The following is a 26,925-nucleotide window of genomic DNA, read 5'->3' as shown; positions in this document are numbered from 1 at the left end:
TCACTGCAGATGGTGACTGCAGCCATGAAATTAAAAGACACTTACTTCTTGGAAGGAAAGTTATGACCAACCTAGGTAGCATATTGAAAACCAGAGACATTACTTTTCCAGCAAAGGTCTGTCAAGTCAAGGCTATGATTTTTCCATTGGTCATGTATGGATGTGAGAGTTGGACTGTGAAGAAACCTAAGCGCTGAAGAATTGATGCTTTTGAACTGTGGTGTTGGAGAAGACTCTTGAGAGTCCCTTGGACTGCAAGGAGGTCCAACCAGTCCTTTCTGAAGATCAGCCTTGGGATTTCTTTGGAAAGAATGATGCTAAAGCTGAAACTTCAGTACTTTGGCCACCTCATGTGAAGAGTTGACTCATTGGAAAAGACTCTGATGCTGGGAGGGATTGGGGTCAGGAGGAGAAGGGTACGACAGAGGATGAGATGGCTGGATGGCATCACCGACTCGATGGATGTGACTTTGAGTGAACTCTGGTAGATAGTGATGGACAGGGAGGCCTGGCAGGCTGCAGTGCATGGTGTTGCAAAAAGTCGGACGTGACTGAGTGACTGATCTGATCTGATAGTCTATCCTGGAAAATGTTCCAAGCACACTTGAGAAGAAAGTGTCTTCTTTTGGATTTGTGTGGAAGATGCTGAAGATATCAATTAGGTCCCTTTGGTCTAATGTTTCATTTAAGGTTTGTGTTTCCTTATTAATTTTCTATTTTGATGATCTGCCCATTGGTATAACTGGGGTGTTAACATCCCTTACCATTATTGTGTTGCTGTCAATTTCCCTTTTTATGTTTGTTAGTATTTGACTTATGTACTGAGGTGCTTCTATGCTGGGTACATAGAGGCTTAGAATTTTGTCTTCTTTTGGGATTGATTCCTTGATCATTATGTAATGTCCCTTCTTTATCTTGTATCATATTCTTTATTTTAAAGTCAATTTTGTCAGAAATGAGAATTGCCTCTCCAACTTCCTTTTGATTTCCATGTGCATGGAATATATTTTGCATCCTTTTACTTTCAGTCTGTATGTGTCTCTAGGTCTGAAGTGGGTCTCTTGTAGACAGCCTATATATGGGTCTTGTTTTCTATCCATTCAGCCAATCTGTGTCTTTTAGTTGGAGAGTTTAATCCATTTACATTTAAAGTAATTATTTATATATTGCTATTAGCATTTTACTGTTATAATCTAATGCTGCATGTTCCTATAGCATTTTTAAAATTAATTTATTTAATTTAATTGGAGGCTAATTAATTTACAATATTGTAGTGGTTTTTGCCATATGTTGACATGAATCAGCCAAGGGTGTACATGTGTCTCCCATCCTGAAGCCACCTCCCACCTCCCTCCCCATCCCATCCCTCAAAGTCATCCCAGTGCACTGGCCCTGAGGCCCTTGTCTCATGCATCGAACCTGGACTGGCAATCTATTTCACATATTATAATATACATGTTTCAATGCTATTCTCTTAAATCATCCCACCCTTGCCTTCTCCCATAGAGTTCAAAAGTCTATGGTTTACATCCTATCTCTTTCTCTGTCTCACATTTAGGGTCATCATTAACATATTTCTAAATTTGATAGATATGCCTTAATATACTGTACTGGTGTTTTCTTTCTGACTTACTTCACTCTGTATAATAGGCTCCATTTTCATCCACTTCATTAGAACTGATTCAAATGCATTTTTAAATCACTGAGTAGTATTCCATTGTGTATACCATTACCACAGCATTCTTATCCATTAATTTGCCAGTGGGCATCTGTGTTGCTTTCATGTCTTAGCTATTGTAAACAGTGCTACGATGAACAATGGGGTGCATGTGTCTGTTTCAATTCTGGATTCTTCAGTGTGTATGCCTGGCAGTGGGATTGCTGGATCATATGGCAGTTCTATTTCCAGTTTCTTAAGGAATCTCCACACTCTTCTCCATAGTGGCTGTACTAGTTTACATTCCCACAGGCAGTGTAAGAAGGTTCCCTTTTCTCCATACTCTCCAGCATTTATTGTTTGTAGACTTTTTGATGGCAGCCTTTCTGACCAGCATGAGATGGTACCTCATTGTGATTTTAATTTGCATTTCTCTGATAATGAGTAGTGTTGAACATCTTTTCATGTGTCTGTTAGCCATCTGTATGTCTTTTTGGAGAAACGTCTCTTAGTTCTTTGACCCATTTTTTGATTGGGTCATTTGTTTTTCTGTAAATTGATCTGCATGAGCTGCTTGTATAGTTTGGAGAATAATAATTCCTTGTCAGTTGCTTCATTTGTTATTATTTTCTCTCATTCTGAAGGCTATCTTTTCAACTTACTTATAGTTACCTTCGTTGTGCAAAAGCTTTTAAGTTTAATTAGGTCCCATTTGTTTATTTGTGCTTCTATTTCCATTACTCTGGGAGGTGGGTCATAGGGGATCTTGCTATGATTTATGTCAGAGTGTGTTTTGCCCATGTTTTCCTCTAGGAGTTTTATAGTGTCTGGTCTTACATTTAGATCTTTAATCCATTTTGAGTTTATTTTTGTGTATGGTGTTAGAAAGTGTTCTAGTTTCATTCTTTTGCAAGTGGTTGACCAGTTTTCCCAGCACCACTTGTTAAAGAGACTGTCTTCTCTCCATTGTATATTCTTGCCTCCTTTGTCAAAGATAAGGTTTCCATAGGTGCATGGGTTTATCTCTGGGCTTTCTATCTTGTTCCATTGATCTATGTTTTTGGCATTGTGCCAGTACTATGCTGTCTTATGGACTGTAGCTTTGTAATATAGTCTAAAGTCAGGTAGATTGATTCCTCCAGTTCCATTCTTCTTTCTCAAGATTTCTTTGGCTATTCGAGATTTTTTTGTATTTCCATACAAATTGTGAATTTATTTATTCTAGTTCTCTGAAAAATGCTGTTAGTAGCTTGATAGGAATTGCTTTGAATCTATAGATTGCTTTTTGTAGTATACTCATTTTGACTATATTGATACTTTTGATCCATGAACAGGGTATATTTCTATATCGATTTGTGTTCTTTGAGTTTTTCCATCAATGTTTTATAGTTTTCTATATATATGTCTTTTGTTTCTTTAGGAAGATTTATTCCTAACTATTTTATTCTTTTCATTGCACTGGTGATTGGAATTGTTTCCTTAATTTCTCTTTCTGTTTTCTGATTGTTAGTGTATAGGAATGCAACGGATTTCTGTGTGTTAATTTTATATCCTGCAACTTTACTATATTCATTGACTAGCTCTAGTAATTTTCTGTTAGTGTCTTTAGGGTTCTCTATGTAGAGGATCATGTCATCTGCAAATAGTGAGAGTTTTACTACTTTTTCCTGATCTGGATTCCATTTACTTCTGTTTTCTCCTCTGATTTCTATGGCTAAAACTTCCAAAATTATGTTGAATAGTGGTAGTGAGAGTGGGCACCTTTCTCTTGTTCCTGACTTTAGGGAAAATGCTTTCAAGTTTTCACCTTTGAGGGTAATGTTTGCTGTGGGTTTATCATATATGGCCTTTATCATTCTGAGTTATGTTCCTTGTATGCATGCTTTCTGGAGGGTTTTTTTTTTTTTATCATAAATGGATGTTGAATTTTGTCAAAAGCTTTCTTTGCATATATTGAGATAATCATATGGTTTTTATCTTTTAATTTGTTAATATTGTGTATCACATTGATTGATTTGTGAATATTGAAGAATCCTTGAATCCTGGGATAAAGCCTACTTGGTCATGATGTATGATTTTTTTAATATGTTGTTGGATTTTATTTCCTATAATTTTTTTAAGGATTTTTGCATCTATGTTCATCAGTGATATTGGTCTGTAGTTTTCGTTTTTTTGTGGCATCTTTGTCTGGTTTTGGTATTAGGGTGATGGTGGCCTCATAGAATGAGTTTGGCAATTTACCTTCCTCTGCAATTTCCTGGAATAATTTGAGTAGGATAGGTGTTAGGTCTTCTCTAAATTTTTGGTAGAATTCGGCTGTGAAGCCATCTGGTCTTGGGCTTTTGTTTACTGGAAGATTACTGATTACAGTTTCATTTCTGTGCATGTGATGGGTCTGTTAAGATTTTATCTTTCTTCCTGGTTCAGTTTTGGAAGGTTAGACTTTTTTAAGAATTCATCCATGTCTTCCAAGTGGTCCATTTTATTGTTATAAAATTGCTGATAGTAATCGCTTATGATCCTTTGTATTTCTGTGTTGTCTGTTGTGATTTCTCCATTTTCATTTCTAATTCTGTTGATTTGATTTTTCTCCCTTTGTTTCTTGATGAGTCTGGCTAATGATTTTTCTATTTTATTTATCTTCTCAAAGAACCAGCTTTTAGTTATGTTGATTTTTGCTATAGTCTCCTTTGTTTCTTTTTCAATTACTTCTGCCCTAATTTTTATGAGTTCTTTCCTTCTACTAACCCTGGGGTTCTTCATTTCTTTTTCTGGTTGCTTTAGGTGTACAGATAGGTTATTTATTTGATTTTTCTCTTGTTTCTTGAGGTAAGCTTGTAATGCTATGAACCTTCCCCTTAGCAATGCTTTTACTGAATCCCTTAGGTTTTGTGTTGTTGTGTTTTCATTTTCATTCGTTTCTATGGATATTTTGATTTCATTTTTAATTTCTTCTGTGATTTGTTGGTTATTCAGAAGCATGTTGTTTAGACTCCATATATTTGTATTTTTATAGTTTTTTTTTTTTCCCCTGTAGTTGACATCTAATCTTACTGCATTGGGATTAGAAAAGAGGCTTGGAATGATTTCAATTTTTTTGATTTTACTAAGGGTAGATTTATGGCCCAGTATGTGATTTATCCTGTAGAAGGTTCCATGTGCTGTTGAGAAAAAGGTGAAATGCATTGTTTGGGGGTGAAATATCATATAGATAATCATTATGTCTAACTAGTCCATTGTATCATTTATAATTTGTGTTTCCTTGCTAATTTTCTTTTTAGTTGATCTATCCATAGGTGTGAGCGGGATATTAAAGTCTCCCACTATTATTGTGTTACTGTTAATTTCCCCTTTCACACTTGTTAGCATTTGCCTTACATATTGCGGTGTGCTTATGTTGGGTGCATATATATTTATAATTGTTATATCTTCTTCTTGGATTGATCCTTTGATCATTATTTAGTGTCTTTCTTTGTAATTTTTCATGGCCTTTATTTCAAAGTCTATTTTGTCTGATATGAGTATTGCTCCTCCTGCTTTTTTTGGTCTGCATTTGCTTGAAATATATTTTTCCAAACCTCTACTTTCAGTCTGTATGTGTCCCTTGTTTTGAGGTGGGTCCCTTGTTTTGAGGTGGGTCCCTTGTAGGCAGCATATATAGGGGTCTTGTTTTTGTATCCATTCCGCCAGTCTTTGTGTTTTGGTTGGGGCATTCAACCCATTTACATTTTCGGGTAATTATCGTTAAGTATGATTCCATTGCTATTTATTTTGTTGTTTTGGATTCAAGTTAATAAACCTTAATAGCTTCCCTTGTAGCTCATTGGTAAAGAATCTGGCTGCAATGCAGGAGACCCGGGTTCGATCCCTTGTTTGGGAAGATCCCCTGGAGATGGAAATGGCAAACTACTCCAGTATCCTTACCTGGAAAATCTCATGGACACAGGAGCCTGGTGGGCTGCCATTCTTGCGGTCACAAAGAGTCGGGCGTGACTGAGTGACTAACACTTACTTACTTATAAACGTTTTCTTTGTTACCTGTCTAGAGAAGTTCCTCTATCATTTGTTGAAGTGCTGGTTTGGTGGTGATGAATTCTCTCAGCTTTTGTTTGTCTGTAAAGCTTTTCATTTCTCCTTCATATTTGAATGAGCTCCTTACTGGGTATAGTAATGTGGGTTGTAGGCTTTTCTCTTTCATCACTTTAAGTATGCCCTGCCAATCCGTTCTGGCCTGAAGAGTTTCTCTAGAAAGATCAGCTGTTATCCTTATGGGAATCCCCTTGTGTGTTATTTGTTGGTTTTCCCTTGCTGTTTTTAATATTTGCTCTCTGTGTTTGATCTTGGTTAATTTGATTAATATGTGTCTTGGGGTGTTTCACCTTGGGTTTATCCTGTTTTGGAGCCTCTGGCTTTCTTGGACTTGGGTGGCTATTTCCTTCCATATTTTGAGGAAGTTTTCAACTATTATCTCCTCAAGTATTTTCTCATGGCCTTTCTTTTTGTCTTCTGGGACCCCTATGATTCAAATGTTGGGGCATTTAACATTGTCCCAGAGGTCTCTGATGTTGTCCTCATTTTTTAAAAATTCTTTTTTTCTTTTTTCCTCTCCGCTTCATTTATTTCTACCATTCTGTCTTCTACCTCACTTATCCTATCCTCTGCTTTAGTTATTCTACTGTTGGTTCCCACCAGAGTTCTTTTGATCTTATTTATTGCAGTATTCATTATTGATTGATTCTTTTTTATCTCTTCTAGGTCCTTGTTAAACATTCTTGCATCTTCTCAATCCTTGTTTCTAGTCTGTTTATCTGTAACTTCATTTTGTTTTCAAGATTTTGGATCATCTTTACTATCATTATTCTGAATTCTTTTTGAGGTAGACTCCCTATCTCTTCCTCTTGTGTTTGGTTTGTTGGGGATTTATTCTGTTCCTTTACCTTCTGAATATTTTTCTGCCTTTTCATTTTATTTAGATTGTTCTGTTTGGGGTGGCCTTTCTGTATGCTGGAAGTTTGTGGTTCCTCTTTATTGTTGACTCAAAATAAAGGAAGGTTGCTCCCTGTGGGTGTGGTTGGACATTTGGCTTGTCAAGTTTTCCTGGTTATGGAAGCTTGAGTCCATGTTCGGGTGGGTGGAGCTGGATCTCTTCTCTCTGAGTGCAATGAAGTGCCCAGTAGTGAGTTTTGAGGTGTCTGTTGGTTTGGTGTGACTTTGAACAGCCTGTATATTGAAGCTCAAGGCTATGTTCCTGTGTTGCTAAAGAATTAGCATGGTATGTCTTGCTCTGAAACTTGTTGGCTCTTGGGTGGAACTTGGTTTCAGTGTAGGTATGCAGGGTTTGGGATGTGCTCTTTTCAATTAATGTTCCCTGGAGTCAGGAGTTGTCTGGTGTTCTCAAGTTTTGGATATATGTCTCTTACCTCATGCTTTCAGTCTTAATCTTACAGTAGCCTCAAGACTTCTCCATCCATTCAGCACTGCTGATAAAACATCTAGATAAATGGTGAAAAGAATCTCCACAGTGAGGGGCACCCAGAAAGGTTCACAGAGTTACATGGAAAAGAGAAGAGGGAGGAGGAAGACAGAAGTGACCAGGAGGTGAAGAGGGGAATCCAAAGGGGAGAGAGCAATTTAGCCAATAATCAATTCCCTATGTGCTGTCCACAGTCTGGAACACCCAGAGAGGTTCACAGAATTAAATAGAGAAGAGAAGAGGGAGAAGAGAGATAGAGGTGACCACGAGGAGAAGGGCAGTCAAAAAGAGAGAGACCAATCTAGCCAGTAATCAGTTCTCTAAGTGTTCTCCATAGCCCAGAACACCCAGAGAGATTCAGAGTTAAGTAGAGAAGCATATGGGGAGGGAGGAGATAGAGGTGACCTGGGTGAGAAGAGGGAGAGTCAAAAGGGGAGAGAGCAATCAAACCAGTAATCAAACCCCTAAGTAAAAATGGGTACTGAAGATTAGATTCTTAAAGGTACAAAATTGATAACAGATAACAAAAAGCAAAGATTAAAAATCTAGAGTAGAGGTTAGACTCTGAAAAATGCAACATTAAAAATACAAAACCAATCACAAATTATAAAAAATACATATGTGAAATTTGCTTTAAAAAACAGGGTCTTTTTTGCAAGGTAATAGTAGGTTATAAAAATGAAAATTAAAGGAATCAAAAAGTACTGAAAAATTAAAAAATGATAATAGTAAAAATATATCTAGAAATTTCTCTGGAGCTCTTGAGGGCAGTGTGGGGTCAGTTCAGTTTCACATAGTTCCTTGTTCCAACTTATACTTCTTTTCAAGGTCTACAGGCCCCTTCCAGTGCTTGGTCAATGCTAACTACAGGGTTTCAATCTGTTGTGCCTGTCACTTCGTGAGCAGTTCCCTGTTATTTGTTTATTTTGGCCTCCTCTGTTTGCAAGTCTCTTCAGTGTCTAATTTCCACCTTGACACAAGGGGGTGAGGTGGCCACTTATGAAGACTCACTTGTTCAGTAGTGCTGTGGGGAGGGAGGAATACTGCAAACAAATATCACTGGCATGTGTGAGGAGTGCTCACAGTGTATGGACCACACTGGGTTGCCCTAGCTCATGGTGCCTGCGCTTTCCCTGTCTACACTGCTCAGACTCCAGGTTGCTTGGAAGGAGAACTTTCCAAAGCAGGCCCTAGGTTGCGTGCACTTCCCAGGTCTAAGCTGCTCAGGTTCAGGTTCTCCATAAAGGCACAGACTCGGCTGGGCCTGCTTTTTGTGTCTTTCCCAAGTCCAAGGAGCTCAGGTAACCAGGTGCTTGGCAAGCACACTGTCCCAGGTGTGCAGTGCGTCTTATCACCTCTCTGGTCCCAGTCTCTTGGTTTACTGGGTGCGGTGCAAGAGCGCTGTCTCAGGTGTGCCGTGTGTCTCCCCTGAGGGGCTGATCTCAGGTTGCAACCGTCTTGGCAGATGTCAACCGACCAATATCCCAGGAAGACGTGGTTAGCAGGTGGGAGCCTGCTCTCAGTTTAGTGGAGGATGCCGTCTCTGAGGCCAAAATTGCCTCTTGCCTTCTGGCTCTGGCTGTCACCTGCCTGCCTCTCTGCCTCCAGTGGGGCAGGGGGTGGGGGGGTGGTGGGGAAGGAGCTGGTCTGCAGCCTGCTAGCTCTCCTTTGGCATTCGCTCAATCATTTGTTCTGTGAGCGGGCCAGGATGTGGCTTAGGTTAGAGCTTTTCTTTCTCTCTCTCTCTCTCTTTTTTTCCCTCTCTCTCTCCGTTCCACAGTTTGTGCTGCTATCTTATGTTAGCTCCCTCAGATTGTCCTCAGGGCATTCAGGACTGGTCCTTAACCCTAAGTAATGCAACAGTGCCTCCCCCACTTGCTGGTGGCAGATGTGAGCATTTGGGATATTTCTCCGCTTGGAGTTGTGGTTAAGGCACGTATTCTGTGTTTTTTTTGTTGTTGTTGTTTTTTGTTTTTTCCCTCCCTGTTATGTTTGCCTTCTTCCTGGTGCCTCAGATGATAAAGCATCTGCCCTCAATGTAGGAGACCTGGGTTTGATCCCTGGGTTGGGAACATCCCGTGGAGAAGGAAATGGCAACCCACTCCAGTATTCTTGCCTGGAAAATCCCATGGACAGAGGACCCTGGTAGGCTACAGTTTATAGCGTCGCAAAGAGTCGGACACAACTGAGCGACTTTACTTTCTTTCTTTCTTTCACTTTATGTTGCCCTCTGAGATTCCAAAACTCCCCACAGACCCACTGGTGAGAGGGTTTCCTGGTGTTTGGAAACTTCTCCCCCTTCACAACTCCCTCCCCAGGATGGGTCTCTGTTCCTAACTCTTTTTTCTCTCTTTTTGTCTTTTACATTTTGTCCTACATCCTTTGGAAGAGAATGGGCCACCTTTCTGGGTGCCTGGTGTCCTCCGCCAGTGTTCAGAAGTTGTTTTGGGGAAGTTGCTCAGCATTCAAATGATCTTTTGATTAATTTGTGGGGGAGAAAGTGATCTCCCATGCTGTTCCTCTGCCATCTTAAGACCGCTCCCCAATTAGCATTTTCTTAATTGTTTTGGTTTTTTTGTAGGTCTTTCCTTTGTCTTATGCTTATTGCCTATATGTCTCTTTAATATATGTTGTAAAGCTGGTTTGGTGGTGCTAAATTCTCTTAACTACTGCTTGTCTGTAAAGTTTTAATTTTTCCATCAATTTTGAATGAAATCCTTGCCAGGTAAAGTAATCTTGCTTGTAGATTTCCCCCTTTCAGCACTTTAAAGATATCCTGCCATTCCTTTTTGGCCTGCAGGATTTCTGCTGAAACATCAGCTGTGAATTGAATGGCTTTTCCCTTGTGTGTTACTTGTTGCTTTTCCCTTGCTGCTTTTAATATTCTTTCCTTGTGTTTAATCTCTGTTGGTTAGTATGTGTCTTGATGTGTTTCTGCTTGAATTTATCTTGTATTGGACTCTCTGTGCTTCTTGAACTTGATTGACTATTTCCTTTCCCATGCTGGGAAGGTTTTCAACTATACTATCTTCAAAAAATTGCTCAGTGGCTTTCTTTTCTCTTCTTCCTCTGGAACCTCTATAGCTCAAATGTTGGTGTGTTTAATACTGTCCCAGAGGTCTCTGAAGCTCTCCTCATTTATTTTCATTCTTTTTCCTTTACTCTGCTCATCAGTAACTATTTCAACCATTCTATCTTCCAGCTCATTGTGCCATTCTTCTGCTTCAGTTAGTCTATTATTGTTTCCTTCTAGAGTATTTTTGGCTTCCCTGGTGGCTCAGAGGTTAAAAGCACCTGCCTCCAATGCGAGAGACCCGGGTTTGATCCCTGGGTCGGGAAGATCCCCTGGAGAAGGAAATGGCAATCCACTCCAGTATTCTTGCCTGGAGAATCCCATTGACGGAGAAGCCTAGTAGGTTACAGTCCACAGGGTTGCAAATAGTTGGACACGACTGAGCGACTTCACCTTACCTTACCTTAGAGTAAATTTAATTTCAGTAATTGTGTTATTCATCTGTGTTTGTTTATTCTTTATTTCTTCTATATCCTTGGTAATTGTGTTAATTGTGTTGATTGCTTCTTGGCATTTTATGCATTCTATTTTCAAGGTTTTGGAACATCTTTACCATCATTATTCCGAATTTTTTTAAGGTATTTGAACTACTTCCTCTTAGGGTTTATTTTATTTTATTTTTTTTTAGGTCTTGTGTGCTTCTAGTTTGTTCCTTCATTTGAGCAATATTTTTTTACCTTTGCTTTTTTTTCTTTTTTTCATTATTACATTTGATGTCTCCTCTTCTCAGGCTTTCATGTTGAGTTCCTCCTTCCTTTTGGCTTCTGCCCTTGCTGTGTAAGGTTGTGTCACTGGTTTGTGTAGGCTTCTTTTGAGTGTGACTTTTGTTTGTACTCTGGTGAAAGGAGATAAGTTTTCTTTTTTTTTCCCCTCTGATGGGCAGGGCCGTATGAGGTGGCAGTCCTGTTTGCTGATGACTGGGTTTGTGTTTTTATCTTGTTTTTTTTTGGGGGGTGAGGCATCCTACACTGGGTGTTGCTGGCAGTTGGGTGATGCCAGGTGTATACAGGTGGAGGCTTTTATGGGAATTCTCACTAATAAATACTCCCTGGGGTTAGGAGGTTTACAGCAGTCTAGAGTCTTGTCAGTGCTCCCACTTCAAAGGTTCTGGGCCTGATATCTGGCTGGGCAAGTGAGATACCACAGGTGGTTTGTAATGGCATTAAAGGGGATAAAACAAACACACTAAAACAAGAAACAAACTACAAACCTCAGACAGATGGCAGATACAAAATCAGGCAAGTACTAACAAAAATTGGGAAATATACACACATAAACAAAACCAAAACAGTGGGAAAAAAAAAAAGTAGAAGAGATTGATCCAGTGAGCAAAGGAAAGTAAGAATGATATCAACTAGTTATCAACAAATCTGACTAAAAGCATAAACTGGAAAACAAAATCAGAGCCATATGTCAACTGGGGAATAAAACAACTAAAGCAAAACAGACTAATAAACATAATGAGGAAAAGCAAGAAAAGGAGAAAAAGAAAGAAATGCTAGAAAAGCAAATTTAAATAGAGGTAGATAAAGAAGTTTTACATATATTAAAGAAATACAACAACAGAAAAAGAATAAGAAAAGCAAGCAAAAGAATATATGTGGAAAAAAAGTGATAAAAGTTTTAAAAAAATCTTTGAAAATTAAAGAGGAAAACAACCCTCAAAACCACAAAAGACTAATGTAGAGGCAGAAGTATTTAAAAGAAATTAAATGTGTAGTTAAAAAAATTTCTCAAAAGTGTTAATAGATTTAATTGTAGTATTAAAATCAACAGCTACAACAACAGAGAGCAAAAAACAAGTAAAAATTTAAAACCCCAGTAGCAACTTCTAAATAAATTAAAGTATAAGAATAATACATATTTTTCTTGGATCAGCTGTCAGCATCCTTTTCCTCAATGTCAGTCACAGCCCACCTCACCTCCCTAGGTTGCCCTCCAGTTCTGGGCTGGTCTCTTACCTGTTGTGGCCACAGCTCAGACTCTAATCTGGTTCTACTCTTGCATGTTCTTGCTCTAATGTCCACATCTGCCAGTGCTAGTGTGTTTTCTTTTCCAGGAACTCCCATTGTCCTTTACATATTCCATAGATACAAAATCTGCCAGTTGATCATGTGGATTCAATCTTCAGCTTGTACCACTGGTGGGAATGTTTTGGTTCTGTTCCTTAGCCACCTGCCCCTGGATTTCACTTGTGGTTTTATCTCCACCTTTGCATGTGAGTCGTCCACAGGAGTTACTCCTGAGGCTCCCCTGGAGGACTTAGGTGTGCCCCAGGGAGGACCGAATGTGGAGGTGGTGCAGTTGCTTGGTTTGCAGGGACCCTGGCAGTACCAGGTACTAAGAGGAGCCATTGGCTAGGACAGCAGGAAATATGGTGCCCTTAGGGATTTTTGTAGCCTCTGCTTGTACTGTCCTTGTGGGATTGAGCTAGGGAGTGACACAGGAGCTTGGATAATGAAGACCATGGCAATGCCGGATCTAGCTGTGGCTATTGTCGCAGGAGGTATGTGACTATTAGGGATTTTTCTAGCTTCTGACAGCTCTGCCCAGTGAGGATTGAGCATGGAGGTGACACAGCTGCTTGAATTATGGGAACCCTGACAGTGCTAAGCGTGCAAGGAAACCAACTGACTCAGCTGCAGAAGCAATAGTCCTATTAGAGTCTTTTCGTAGATTCTGGCACCTGGCCATCAGAGGGTCTCTTTGGCTGGTCCTGCTCTGTTGCTTGACCTCTTCAGGCGCTTACAGGCCCCCCAGTTGGGGTCATTGTCTGTTGTTCTTCGCATCAGGGACTTAAAGATAACCCTGGCTGGCATCCTTCTGTGTTGCTTTGCATGTCAGGTCCTTAGAGGGCCACCCTCCCTGTGTTGCTTCAGCTGTCTGGTGCAGATATGTGCAGAGACAGAGGCTATAGAGATGACTCCATCCTCTGTGTGTGACTCAGCAGTATCACCCTGCCTCCAGGTTAGCTGGCTTTCCTTCATAAGCATTTCCCCCCTGCTCTCTCCTCTCTCAGATTTCCTCACACCATCTCCCTTCAGTCAACAGTAGACCTTGCCATGGGACTGCTTTCCAATCTCTATGTTCCAGCTCCAACCTGAAGCACTTTCTAGGGGACTTGCATCCCTGTCTGGTGTAGGTACAGCTGTGGCAAGGATTGTCTGTGTGATCCTCATTTCCTTCAGACTCTCACTGATCAGCTGCTTCACTCTCCAACAGTCTCAGTGCTTCACCTCTGTCGCAAACATTTGCCCTCCCGTGTAGCTCTGTCCCTGCTTCAGTTCCCGACCCCAGATGCAGATCCAGTTCTACTCACTCTCGTCTTTTTTTGCCCTCCTTCCTTTGTTCTGCTGAGTGTTGCCTGGTTCTATATATTCTTTTCCAGTGGTCAGGTTCTCAGCTGGCTTTCTGCAAGATCATCTGTGTCTGGAGGTGTATTCCTGATGTATCCGTGGAGAGAGATGTACTCCACGTGCACCTACTCTTCCGCTATCATGGATCTCAGTGTACGGTATAGAGCCCACACCTCACTCCAAGTCAGGATTGCTGTGGGCGGTTGCTGAATTTCTGTTGTTGGGTCGGGATAAAAAGCAATGGATATCTTGTTCTTCTCATTTGAACATACTTCTCAGTTGAGCGTTTCTCTTGAGTCTCTGTGTTGATAAACTGCATTAGACTAAACATCCACTTGTCCTAGCCTTCACAGATTGGCCTCAGAAGTAGAGCCTTTCCAGAATTCAGCCTTTTCAATCAGCCTGGCCAGAATTTTGGTTACCTCTAACCTCTCTGCCCATCCAAACTTCTGTGTTTGTAGTCAGCCTCCTCCAGGAGTCCAGAGTATGCAGTGATCTACAAGTCAGAATACTTGGTGGAACAGGCAATTGGAGTTTATCACCTAGCTCACTCTGCACTGACTTAGGGAAAGGAGCTACAGTTAATGCCTGCATGCTACTTCAAACCCTGTGCCTTCTGCACCATGATTTGGCTCTCTGTAGTATCCAGGCACAAATGCAAATGTTGGATTTCATCAGCTCTCAGGGACAGGTTAGTTAGAAGCCAACTCCTCAGGCAGAGCGGGAAAAGATGAAGGTCCACATGTGCCTTCTGACTCCTTCCATGGAGAAACTGGAAGTTGTTCCCTCTCCATTAAGCTAGGGGAAGACCTGTGAGAAGTGCTGGTACAGATTCATAACTGCCACTTCATTTCTGTAATCCCAGGAGACTGGAAATCCTAGGCCTCCCAGAGGCAGGTAAATTGGAAGCTGGACCCTGGACTAGCATTTGCAAAATCAGAGACCTAGATGGTGGATCAAACTCTTTGCTCCTCCAGGAGAAGCTGGGAGTTGAGTGTTCCCTTCAAACTGTATGGTCCTCTGCTGCATGGATCTTATTGCAGGAATGTGTCTTAGTTTTCCCTCCCACTTAGGATTTTGGCATTTTCTCACTTGCCTTGAATGCAGAACTTCTCATCTACTGTTTCTATTTTGAATAGAAGGAGCTGATACACACATAGCTGTTAATTCAGTGTGTCTGTGGAGGGAAGGAGAGGTCAAGGTGGCCTATTCCACTCTCTTACTAATGTCACTGCAGTGTTTCCAAATAATATGTGCTGAGCTTGTTTGCTTTTCTATTTTCAGGAAAAGCAATGATTGATTTTCAGTCTTTATCATTACTGTTATTGCTATGTAATTTTATAATTCCCCTCAGCTCACTTTTGTGTCATCTCATAAATCACATAAAACTTTACTTATCATGGTTTTATTTTCATTCAATTCAAAATATTCAAAGTTTTCTCTTTTGATTTCTTCTTTATCCGTGAAGTACTATAAAAAATTGTCTGAATTCTATGAAGATATCTATTAGGTGACAGAATTGTACTTTCCCAAGTTTAGTTATTCATGGTTTGAAGGATCAATATTTTGTCCTTAGTAAAATGAATGGATGTATTGATCTTTGTCATCTTCATTGAACTCCATGTACTGATATGGCTTTAAGCACTCAGTTTTGATGACAGCGTTTCAAATTCTCAGAGGCAAAGGCTGGGGTAACCATGGTGGAAGATTCTGTGGTCGCCGCCTGATCTGTGTTCTGGCTTGTGTAAGAGAGCCAGACTAGGCAAAACTGTCGACAAGCCCCAGGAAAGGAAACCCATTTTGCTAAAAGACTTCTGACGTGCCGTGGGATTCCAGACCCTTTAGACAGACAGATTTCTAATAATTTCCTAGAAGGGATCCGGAGTATTTTAAATCTTGCTTTGCTCTAGAAAATAGAAATCAAGTGTTTTGGTTTAATATCTTTGGAAACTCATAGTTCTTTTTTTTTTTTTTTCTCTTACACAGGACCTTAAATGATTAGAAATTTTCTTGGTTTATAGTCATAAGCAACTCCCCTTTTTTGTATCATTACCTTATTTGGGTTCTTATGAAATATGTATCAAATATATGTTTACCTTTTCTTTATGCTTTCTCCCTTTTAGAAACATGTTCAAAATCTGAAATAAGAATTGAGAATGGATTTTTGTCTGAATCTGCCTTTACGTATCTCCTAAATAAACAAACAGAATATAAGTGTAAACCAGGCTATGTAACAGCTGATGGTAAGACATCAGGGTTAATTACATGTCTGCAAGATGGATGGTCAGCTCAACCTGTATGCATTAGTAAGTATTTCATTATCTTAGTATTCTTTATCCTGATGATAACTATACAGAAGTATCCTTTAACTTTGTTCTTTTTTCCTTTTTTCTGTCTTTCTTTCTTTTTTTTGTTTTTGCTGGGACAGGGTCATATGAAGTGTTTTGTGGTTCCATGGCTGTATTTGAAAAGATCAATTACAAAGCTTTGAAAAATGTTTTTTTTTTTTCCTTAGTGATTAATTACTAGTGGAGTAGAATATCATTGTACTATTTAGTTCAACGTCACTTTAAAACATCCTGTGACTAAAAGCTAATTTTGCTAAGAGCCTTACCTCTCTTCTGGGATAAATTCATTTATTTTCAGCTGATACCTTTATGCTGATTGCATCTGCTTTTATTTTAGGAGCCTCTTAAGCCAGAGTCTCTGCTCCTAAGCCTAAAAGTTATGTTTTTAAGTAAAGATGTGAGGCCATGGTGCATAAACTTCAAATCATACGATATATAATTCATATGTTTGAGTCTCTAGGATAGATATCCTTGTGAAAAATTCTTAGGAAATCTTCATAAGCATCTAGTTAGTGGAGACAGAGAAACACTTCTAGACAGGACCAAATTCTGCTGTGCTGAAGGTTTTTCTTGTAGCAACACATAGATGTTTATGAAGATTTTCTAAGAACAGTTAATGAGTTTGTCTTATTCATCCCAAAGCTACACGATGATATTTTTGAAGTGATATTTTACATATTCACTTTAAGTGAAGTGAGTATTTATAATATCCCTTTCTACTGTTTCATTTTATTTTTTCCAGTGTCCATACTTGCTACAGGCACTACACCCTCAAAATGAAAAAAGTTGCACATATCAAAATTATTTTATTTTAATATATGACAGCTTTCCATTTTTACACTCTTTTATGAAAAATGTCTCTATTATTATATTTTACTAGTACAATTTTTCTTTAACACATTATGAAAATTTGAAGTAAACTATTTAAACTATTAACATCAGTCTATGGTGTTAGTGAAAATAGATTAATTGTTAACATATTTTCTTGTAAATAGCTATAAATAAAGAATTATGTCTATATTCAACCTTGATAACTATAAAAGAATATACAACCATTAGAAATATAGTTGGAAAAGGAAAATCAGCATGTGAATTTTAAAAATTTTATAACATTTAAAAAAAATTAACTTGCCTTTTGAAAATTACTTTTTTTCTTTTTTTTTTTCTGTGATCTAGAAATGGTGTAGAAATTCTTTTTTTTTTCCTACTTTTTTTATTTATTTATTTTTTTACTTTACAGTACTGTATTGGTTTTGCCATACATTGACATGAATCCGCCACAGGAGTACATGAGTTGCCAACCCTGAACCCCTTCCAATGAAGTTTTCTCTGGCAAATATGTCACAACTGCTAATTAATTTGGCATATTAATTCAGAAAACGCTGTTATGAAAATAATATAATACTTCTGTAATGGCTTATTTTGGAAAAACATGCATAAGTATAGCAACTGAAGAACATGTTCTTAAAGTAAATAATTCAGGAACATTAAGTGTTGAGAAAAATGTTGCAAGAAATATACTTGTTTTCACTTTGAGTAATTATTTCAGGACAGTGATTTATCACTGGCATTCTTGGCTAATTTTTTATGATTAGTACATACTAATTGGTGAAGCCCTTTTCCCTTGAGATGAAACTCAATCAAATTGCCCACTAAATAGTATTAGAAATGAAATCACAATCCCATTATCCCTTAGAATCCTGTGACAGGCCAGTACTTGAGAAGGCCAGAGTCAAAAGTGATGACACGTGGTTCAGGCTGAATGACAGGCTGGACTACGAATGTCTTGATGGGTATGAGACTCGAGAGGGACGAACCAGAGACTCCATAGTATGTGGTCAAGACGGCTGGTCCGATAAAGCTGCATGCTATGGTAAGTGCTCTTTTCCAGATGTTCTTTCCTTCAAGATAAGCAAAATTTAACAGTAATTGTCAGAAGTGTTTTATTTTTACCAAATTACACTGATCTAGAATCATCTTTAAGGAATGATGCTTCCTTCTACTTTAATGTAAACTGGAAGGAGGGGAAGTTTTAAAGTCCAACGACTCACTCAATACCAAAATGACAGGGTCTTGCAACCTGTTCAAGTATTTGCTCCTGAGTTTCTGCTTATATCTCCTACCTTGAACGTTAACTTCTGCAGGTTTTGACAGGTGCTTTTTATTTTCTGACTTTGACAAGTTCTGAGGACAATGGCCTGGATCTCTTTTATTTTGCCAATCAGATGTGTTTTATCCAGGGTTGGAAATAGGGCTTCAGTCTCTGGTAAGCTGAGTGGATGTTGAGTGTCCCAAGTCAAGAGAAGCGTTATGTGCAAACTTGGGCAGCAAAGTAATATTTGGAAAATATGAAGGTGGGCAGATTCGATTGAATGAGAGAGGATTTTATGAGCTGAAGCTAATATGAGGCAAAGGAAAGATGAGCTGGGTTATTTCAAGACATATTAACATTGATTGATTTTATGATTCATGAAAAGGCATAGGGAATTTTAAGAAAAGGATTGATATAATTTTATTTGGATTTTTGAAGGCTGTTTGTGGATTTTTCTGTATGCTGTGCTTATGATGGACAAGAGAAGATTCAAGAAATCATGTGGGGTGAAAAAGTGTGGGGATTAGATAAATTCTTGGCTGAAGTGATTCCAAACAGAGAATAGATTTGGGATATATTTTCCTGGTCATAAATGCACGTAACATTGCTAAATGTTGATTGTCAGAAAGAGCAACAGTTGAAAGGACTCATGTTTTGAATACCATTTTCTCATAAGCAAGCGAGCAAATGGAAATGACTTTGTACGTGGTACTGGAAGGAGAAAGCACACTCTCGCAAGAGCATCACCACTTTGACCTGAACACATTGTGCTTGGGCCAATGGGGACCATAAACATAGGATACATCAACTCGGTGTTGAATGCATAGGTTTAACCAGGATATATACACATGAGATTATCACTCTTTAAATGATGACCTCAGATTAGAAAAGAATGTAGAATGAAAATAGAAGAAAGCTCAAGACTGAGTCCTGAAGCTTCCAACACTGAGGTGTCTGACAGAAGAAGAATAGATGACAAAGTGTACAGAAAGAAAGGAGGACCCAGAGAATTTAGGAGAAAACATGTCAGAATGAATGTTGCATAGATTGGACAGAAGAAAATGATGTAAGAATAAGGGATAATAAATTGGCTTAAGAGTAATTCCTATGGAATCAGCCTGAAATGGTTCTATATCCAATTCCACCATTTGCTAAGTATGAATCTAAGGGCAACAACCTATTTGAAGCTTTGTTCACTCCTCTGAATCTGTAAAAAGATTTAATATTTACAAATATTCTAATATTTCAAAAGATCTTTTAGTTATTAAAATAAATTATTCATATACACTTGTCATAATGCCTGCCATACAGTTTAGTCAAGGAAATTGTAAACTAATTACATTAGAATAGTTATACTAATGAATACTTCTAATTCAGTTAATAAGCCAGGTTAAAAGACTACAAATGTGGTGCCAACATTAGTTGTGAGAGAGACGGTTTAAGATGGAGTAGACAGGGAAAAACCTACTTAGAATCTGCTAAATAAATTATTAGTAAGAAATGCAATACAGCATGCGGACATAACTTTGAAAAGGCTTGGTTGTGACAGAGAACAAGAGGTTCAGGATAGAGATTTCAGATAGACACACAGGGGAAGCTTGTTAGAGGAACGGGCCAGGCTTGTTCAACAGTGTCCAGAGCCCAGGTAATTTCACTTTCAGGCTGTCAGCAAGCACCTAATATGTGCCAGAAGTTGCCTAAGAGTAATTGTGAAGAATACAGTGGGGGACGGTGGTATATCTTTCAAGAGCTTTCATGCCAGTATGAAAAAAAAAAAAAAAAAAAAGATGAATTAAGGCAAATAATGAACCAAAAAGTACAAATATTTCTATTCTATTGTTCCAATAAGTGTATTCTAAGAACAAAAGAATCCAAGTGCTTAGAAAGTAGGAGGGACTGCTGGTCAAGTTTATGTAGGAAGACGTCTATGCAAAGAAAGCCTGGAAGCCATTCGTCAGCAGAGACACACGCCTTTGCAGCAGCCGAGACAGCAAAGCAATTTGCTTATTTTAAAAGATCAGATGGTAAAGAATCTGCCTGTGATGCAGGAGACTTGGGTTCAATCCGCGGGTCAGGAAGGTCTCTTGGAGAAGGGAATGGCAACCCTCTGCAGTATTCTTGCCTGAAGAATTCCATGGAATTTTGGCGAGCTGCAGTCCAGGGGATCACAAACAGATGGACATGACTGAGCTACTAACAATTCTAAGTAAAGGGAAAGGCTTATAAGATGATCATGGCTTTCTTACAGTCACTCTATGTGAAGACAGCAGTTGGAAAACAGCCTAACGCCAAGATCTTTTTGTTGTTGTTAAAGCAGTATTTAACACAGTATGATAAAATAGGAATTTTACATAAGATAAGCATAACATATGTAAACAAAGTCACTTACCATTAGAAGTATTGCTATGTGGAAGTTTGGAATAGAATTTTAGGAAAGGAATCCCAATGGTTCTCATCAATAGTAACCTTTCATGTAAGCTACAAAACTCATCATTAAAACAAAAGCAGAAACAAAGTTATTGATTTTGGGGGGAGGGGGCATTACTTTTAAAACTAGTTAGCTTATACATAATTTTATGATAATGTTTGAAGAATTTTAGATAGTATGATCCTCCTTTTTGGTGAGGTTCTAATTCTTAAATTCCAATTTTAAAGTTTATAAATGATTTAGCAATAGGAAGATTCCAAATAAAGAATAATGAAATTTTTGATAATGTGTAGCAATCCCTGGTGGCTCAAATGGTAAAGAATCTGCCTACAATGTGGGAGACCTGGGTTTGATCCCTGAGTTAGAAAGATCCCCTAGAAAAGGGAATGACTACCCACTCCAGTATTCTTGCCTGGAGAATTCCATGGACAAAGGAGCCTGGCCAGCTATACTCCATGGGGTCACAAAGGGTCAGACACAACTGGACGACTAAGCCACACACAGCAATGTCACAAATTTCATAGATTTTACACATTTTCAATGATAAATTTATAATTTTTAAAATGAATCAATAATTAAGCATATATTAATAGTTAAGATCATTTATAGGTACAATAAGACTAGATGTTTGTGTTGTCATATACATAATCAAGACACCTAAAATATGCCTGTGTGACCTTGAACATGTTTACTTATTTTGTTTCATGTTTCAGTTTGATTTCTACACTTGTAGATAAAATTAAGTGATTTTTAATGTACCTGTAACTCAAATACAAGAGAAATGTCTCTCGTGTGTGTTCTAGTGTCCCAGTTATATTTTATATAATACCATTTTTTCATTTGTATTCAATTTTAAAATTGTGTCTTTTACTTTTATTCTGAGAGAATATTTATACATTTTGAGACCAAAAATTAGCATTATATTTTATAAATGTCAGTGATAAAATCAGATCCAGTATTAACAAGTTGACTTTACAAATAAATTATCAGGACATATATGTTGCTGCTCAATACCTTAATATTTCTCAAAAGTCCCAGATGAGTGCAGAGGGTGTATAAAACCTAACATGTAATGTTTTTCAAGGAAGAACATTAATGTGCATTAATGTATGTCCTCTGTGTATGCAGTACCCAGCACCTCATTTTATGTGACACAAATATTTATTTTGCAATGGTTAAATATTCTCACTGAATTATTTCGATAGAAAAAGAATGCAGTATTCCCCAAATGGATACATACTTAAATGCTTATCCCAGGAAAGACACATTTAAAGTTGGGGATGTGCTGAAATTCTCCTGCAGTCAAGGCCGTATTATGGTTGGAGCAGATTCCGTTCAATGCTACCACTTTGGATGGTCCCCTAAACTTCCAACGTGTAAAGGTAAATATTTATCTGACAGTTGCTGGAGCAAGAGTTGGGATTTCAGATATCAACCTTTTTATTTCCCTCCCTTAATTTTCTGTCCACTTTCAGTGCATCTATAGTCTAATGCATTAAGGCAGAGATATACCCACCAAGGTGGAGAAAGAAATGGCAACCCACTCCAATATTCTTGCCTGGATAATCCTGGGGACAGAGAAGCCTGGTGGGCTGCTGTCTATGGGGTCGCACAGAGTCGGACACGACTGAAGCGACTTAGCAGGAGCATACTCACCGAGGACATGTTCTGGGTAGTAGTTACCTCAGTTTTCCTTCTTTAAGAAATTAACCTCTGGGTGGTTCTTGAAATATGTGGTGGAGAATCCACAGAAATGCATGAGGAACCTGACACTGGCAGGATTTCTTGTTAGTTTTCCTTTTTCCTGCAATTCCACCGTTAATATTGGAGAGTTTATATACTGTGGGCTTTGCATCTAATGTTCTCAAGTATGTCTAAAGAGTGTTCAAGTAACTTAAAGTCAATACAGTCACATGTATCAAATCATATGAATCAAAGTTAAACTGTTCAAATGCTTCTCTCAAATGATTTTTTTTCAAAAAGTTTTCATACAGTATTTCTGTGGAATAAAAGTATTGCTATAATTCGTACACCCAGATTGAGTAACTGGTTTGCATATTTATTTAGCATGTCTGGATAATGAACATGCTTTCTGAGCATACATAACTTCAATATGCTAGTTTAAGATGAGTAACAGAATCAGTAAACACTGTTCTTTTTTCATTGTTTAAGAATGCTAAAGTAAATTATATAACAAATAAAAGATTATTTAGAGAAATAAATTTCTGCATTAGCTGGATTTTTCAGTTATAAGATGCAATGTAACCATAATTTATGCAATATTTCTACAGCAAAGAAAGTAAAAGCGTGTGCTCCACCTCCTCAACTTCTCAATGGAAAAGGGAAAGAAATACACAAAGAAGAATATGCACACAATGAGGTCGTGGAATATGCTTGCAACCCCAGATTTCTGATGAAGGGTTCTCATAAAATTCAGTGTGTTGATGGAAGATGGACAGCTTTACCTGTGTGTATTGGTAATGTATTAAAAGTAGTAATATTTAAAGGTAAAACATTACTCTTATTTTGTATTCATATACACATTTAAATAATATTTTAAAGACAAACATATTTTTGTGGATTTTCAGAGGAGGAGCGTACCTGTGGAGATATACCTGACCTTGATCACGGCGATATCAAGCCTTCTGTCCCTCCCTATCACCATGGAGACTCGGTAGAGTTCAGTTGCAGAGAAGCATTTACAATGATTGGACCCAGATTTATCACGTGTATTAGTGGAGAGTGGACCCAGCCTCCTCAGTGCATTGGTCAGAATACACATCTCAAATTGACCTTTAGTATTTGCAGCAATTCTGTTGAAATTTAGAGTTATCCTTGAAAATGTCAGATCTTAAATTATAATGATCCCAAACAGTTGATTTTTATAGTCCAATATGTGTCTAAAGGGGAAAAATATAAACTAGCAATAGAATTTTATGCATCTTTCTGTCCTGATATTAACATTGTTTATCTTGACAAGTGTGAAGCTAAATCTTACTGATAGATACTCATGTGATTAAAATGGGAGTACTAGTTAACATTTCTGTCCTTTACTGAGCCCATCTTTGCATGAAATGTTCCCTTTGTGTCTCTAATTTTCTTGAAGAGATCTCTAGTCTTTCGCATTCTATTGTTTTCCTCTATTTCTTTGCATTGATCACTGAGGAAGGCTTTCTTATCTCTTCTTGCTATTCTTTGGAACTCTGCATTCCGATGCTTGTATCTTTCCTTTTCTCCTTTGCTTCTCTTCTTTTCACAGCTATTTGTAAGCCCTCCTCAGATAGCCATTTTGCTTTTTTGCATTTCTTTTCCATGGGGATGGTGTTGATCCCTGTCTCCTGTACAATGTCACAAACTTCAGTCCATAGTTCATCAGGCACTGTATCTATCAGATCTAGTCCCTTAAATCTATTTCTCACTTCCACTGTATAATCATAAGGGATTTGGTTTAGGTCATACCTGAATGGTCTAGTGGTTTTCCCTACTTTCTTCAATTTAAGTCTGAATTTGGCAATAAGGAGTTCATGAACTGAGCCAGAGTCAGCTCCCGGTCTTGTTTTTGCTGACTGTGTAGAGCTTCTCCATCTTTGGCTGCAAAGAATATAATCAATCTGATTTTGGTGTTGACCATCTGGTGATGTCCATGTGTAGAGTCTTCTCTTATGTTGTTGGATGAGGGTGTTTGCTATGACCAGTGCACTTTCTTGGCAAAACTCTATTAGTCTTTGCCCTACTTCATTTAGCATTCCAAGGCCAAATTTGCCTGTTACTTCAGGTGTTTCTTGACTTCCTACTTTTGCATTCCAGTCCCCTACAATGAAAAGGACATTTTTTGGGTATTAGTTCTAAAAGGTCTTGTAGGTCTTCATAGAACCGTTCAACTTCAGCTTCTTCAGTGTTACTGGTTGGGGCATAGACTTGGATTACTGTGATATTGAATGGTTTGCCTTGGAAACGAACAGAGATCATTCTGTCGTTTTTGAGATTGCATCCAGGTACTGCATTTCTGACTCTTTAGTTGACCATGACAGCTACTCCATTTCTTCTGAGGGATTCCTGCCCGCAGTAGTAGATATAATGGTCATCTGAATTAAATTCACCCATTCCAGTCCATTTTAGTTTGCTGATTCCTAGAATGTTGACGTTCACCCTTGCCGTCTCTTGTTTGACCACTTCCAATTTGCCTTGATTCATGGACCTGACATTCCAGGTTCCTATGCAATATTGCTCTTTACAGCATCAGACCTTCCTTCTATCACCAGTCACATCCACAGCTGGGTATTGTTTTTGCTTTGGTTCCATCCCTTCATTCTTTCTGGAGTTATTTCTCCACTGATCTCCAGTAGCATATTGGGCACCTAGTGGCCTGGGGAGTTCCTCTTTCAGTATCCTATCATTTTGCCTTTTCATACTGTTCATGGGGTTCTCGAGGCAAGAATACTGAAGTGGTTTGCCATTCCCTTTTCCTGTGGGCCACATTCTGTCAGACCTCTCCACCATGATCCGCCCATCTTGGGTGGCCCTACGGGCATGGCTTAGTTTCATTGAGTTAGACAAGGCTGTGGTCCTAGTGTGATTAGATTGACTAGTTTTCTGTGATTATGGTTCCAGTGTGTCTGCCCTTTTGCAACACCTACCATCTTACTTGGGTTTCTCTTACACGTGAGTCTGAGTGAACTCCAGGAGTTGGTGATGGACAGGGAGGCCTGGCGTGCTGCGATTCATGGGGTTGCAAAGAGTCAGACACGACTGAGCGACTAAACTGAACCAAACTGAACTAGTTACCAGGAAAATACAACTATCATTGCAGAAATGCCATTTTTGCTTTTATATGATACTCTTTCTTTTAGAACATTTGAAATCAGGAATTATAGTTGAGGAGGACAACACCCATTTGATACATTTGTGTAGGAGTCTTGCCTCTGTCAAGCTTCTAACAATGAATATTTCTCTGTTTCAAATTCTGCAAAGAGAAGTTACTGTGCTGGGGAGGGTGGGCTCAAGCCCTCCCTATTAGTAGGTAACTCTGTCATGGGAGGTGCTTGGGGTGGGCCCAGGAACCTGCCCTGACTCATTTCCCTGTAAGAGACTCATACTGAGTTTTGGATGACCAAGTCTTTGATGACTGACCAGGAGAATCAATGTTAGCTGCCTTCTTTCATTTTTTCTCTTGGAATAGACTTTTTCCTGGCTCTGCATTCAAAGAGAGCACTGGACACCCAGGCCTATTAACTCATTATATTTCTAGTCATTAATTATTCCAAGAAGAAGGTAGGACTTAGGCTAGGGCCCTGAGTGAGGGCAGGGACTGACTGTTTTCTTTGCCAACTGTATGTCAAAAGACCCATACTCAAAAGACCAGTTGACAGATGGGAGACATTCAGTAGGAGTTTATTTAGTTACATAGTAATTTTTTTGCTTATTAATCCCTGCATTTTCATGAACACCTTCCTGTCCTAGGTATTGCCAGTTCTTCAAGACCAAACCTCATCTTTGTCTTCTTCTATCTCCTCAAATGACCTCACCTCATTTGACTTTTCATTCTACCTAATGCCAAAATGTTTGCTTCTTATTACTCTTCTGACCTCAGAGTTTTCCTTGCAAAGGTTAATCCTCTACCTGTATTCAGTTTACTATAGTCCCCCTTTGCTATAATAGACCTTATTCCAGTTTTCTTCTCTCAAGGTTTATTTTGTAACTCTGTCTAATCTAGCTTGTCTTTCTTCCTACTATGCTTGTTTTCTCCTAATAAAATAAGTCTGTTTTCCTTCCAGAAACCAGTCCATCATAGGATGAGGTCCGCAGCCACTATTTCTCCTTTTGAGTATACATCTTCCTTTGGCCACCATTCGTTGAAGAATACTACTGGTTTTTTGTCCCTCTACACCCTGAACAAATCTTAAAAAAAGGCTAATTCTCAAGCCTTTAGTGTGTTTTCAATTCAGTTTGTTATTTTATTTTTCAGAGTTTCATTTTGAAATCATCTCTTTTCTTTGACTACCTACTTGACTTTCCTTATTTTATTCATTTCATTTAACCTTTATTATTAACAAATCATTAACATATACTGCCAAAGACCTATACGGATATTTTGTCAAGTTCAAAAAGAACTTCCACCTGCACTAAATTTATGAAAATATGTGTGTGTGTGTGTATATATATATATATATATATATATATATATATATAAAGCTTTTTTAGTCCATATTTAACTTATCCTGGAGCTAGGAAAAATTGTTATCATGGCTTTATATTGCATTATAATGATCTGATACATAACATAGTGGCTCAAAGACTCTAAGTATATATACAAGATAGGTTGTAACTTTTAAGTACCCATCTTCTTATTTCAAGTATTTTTTTCGGTGTCAGATAAAAGATTTGCTTAGAAGTTAACATTCTTACAAAACACCTTGGATGTAGTTTTCTTATTATGTTTCATTACATTTCTTGAAAAAACATTTATAAAGTAGCAACTTGGTATGCTTTGTCCACAGA

General features: G+C 38.4%; 1 protein-coding gene across 1 annotated transcript in view; it reads left to right on the top strand.

Moving 5' to 3' along the window:
• CFH (complement factor H) overlaps positions 1-26,925 on the top strand; it is a 108,892-nt gene that overhangs the window by 50,093 nt on the left and 31,874 nt on the right. Inside the window, exons 10-14 of the mRNA XM_052654262.1 lie at positions 15,683-15,865; positions 17,604-17,780; positions 21,633-21,809; positions 22,719-22,904; positions 23,016-23,195. Coding sequence (XP_052510222.1) covers positions 15,683-15,865; positions 17,604-17,780; positions 21,633-21,809; positions 22,719-22,904; positions 23,016-23,195 — 903 coding nt within the window. The remainder of the gene's footprint in view (positions 1-15,682; positions 15,866-17,603; positions 17,781-21,632; positions 21,810-22,718; positions 22,905-23,015; positions 23,196-26,925) is intronic.

This window comes from Budorcas taxicolor, chromosome 16 (genome assembly GCF_023091745.1).
Source record: "Budorcas taxicolor isolate Tak-1 chromosome 16, Takin1.1, whole genome shotgun sequence".
NCBI classification, from domain to species: domain Eukaryota; kingdom Metazoa; phylum Chordata; class Mammalia; order Artiodactyla; family Bovidae; genus Budorcas; species Budorcas taxicolor.
The sequence above is the reverse complement of the archived record's forward strand: the minus strand, read 5'-3'. Positions and strand labels throughout refer to the sequence as shown.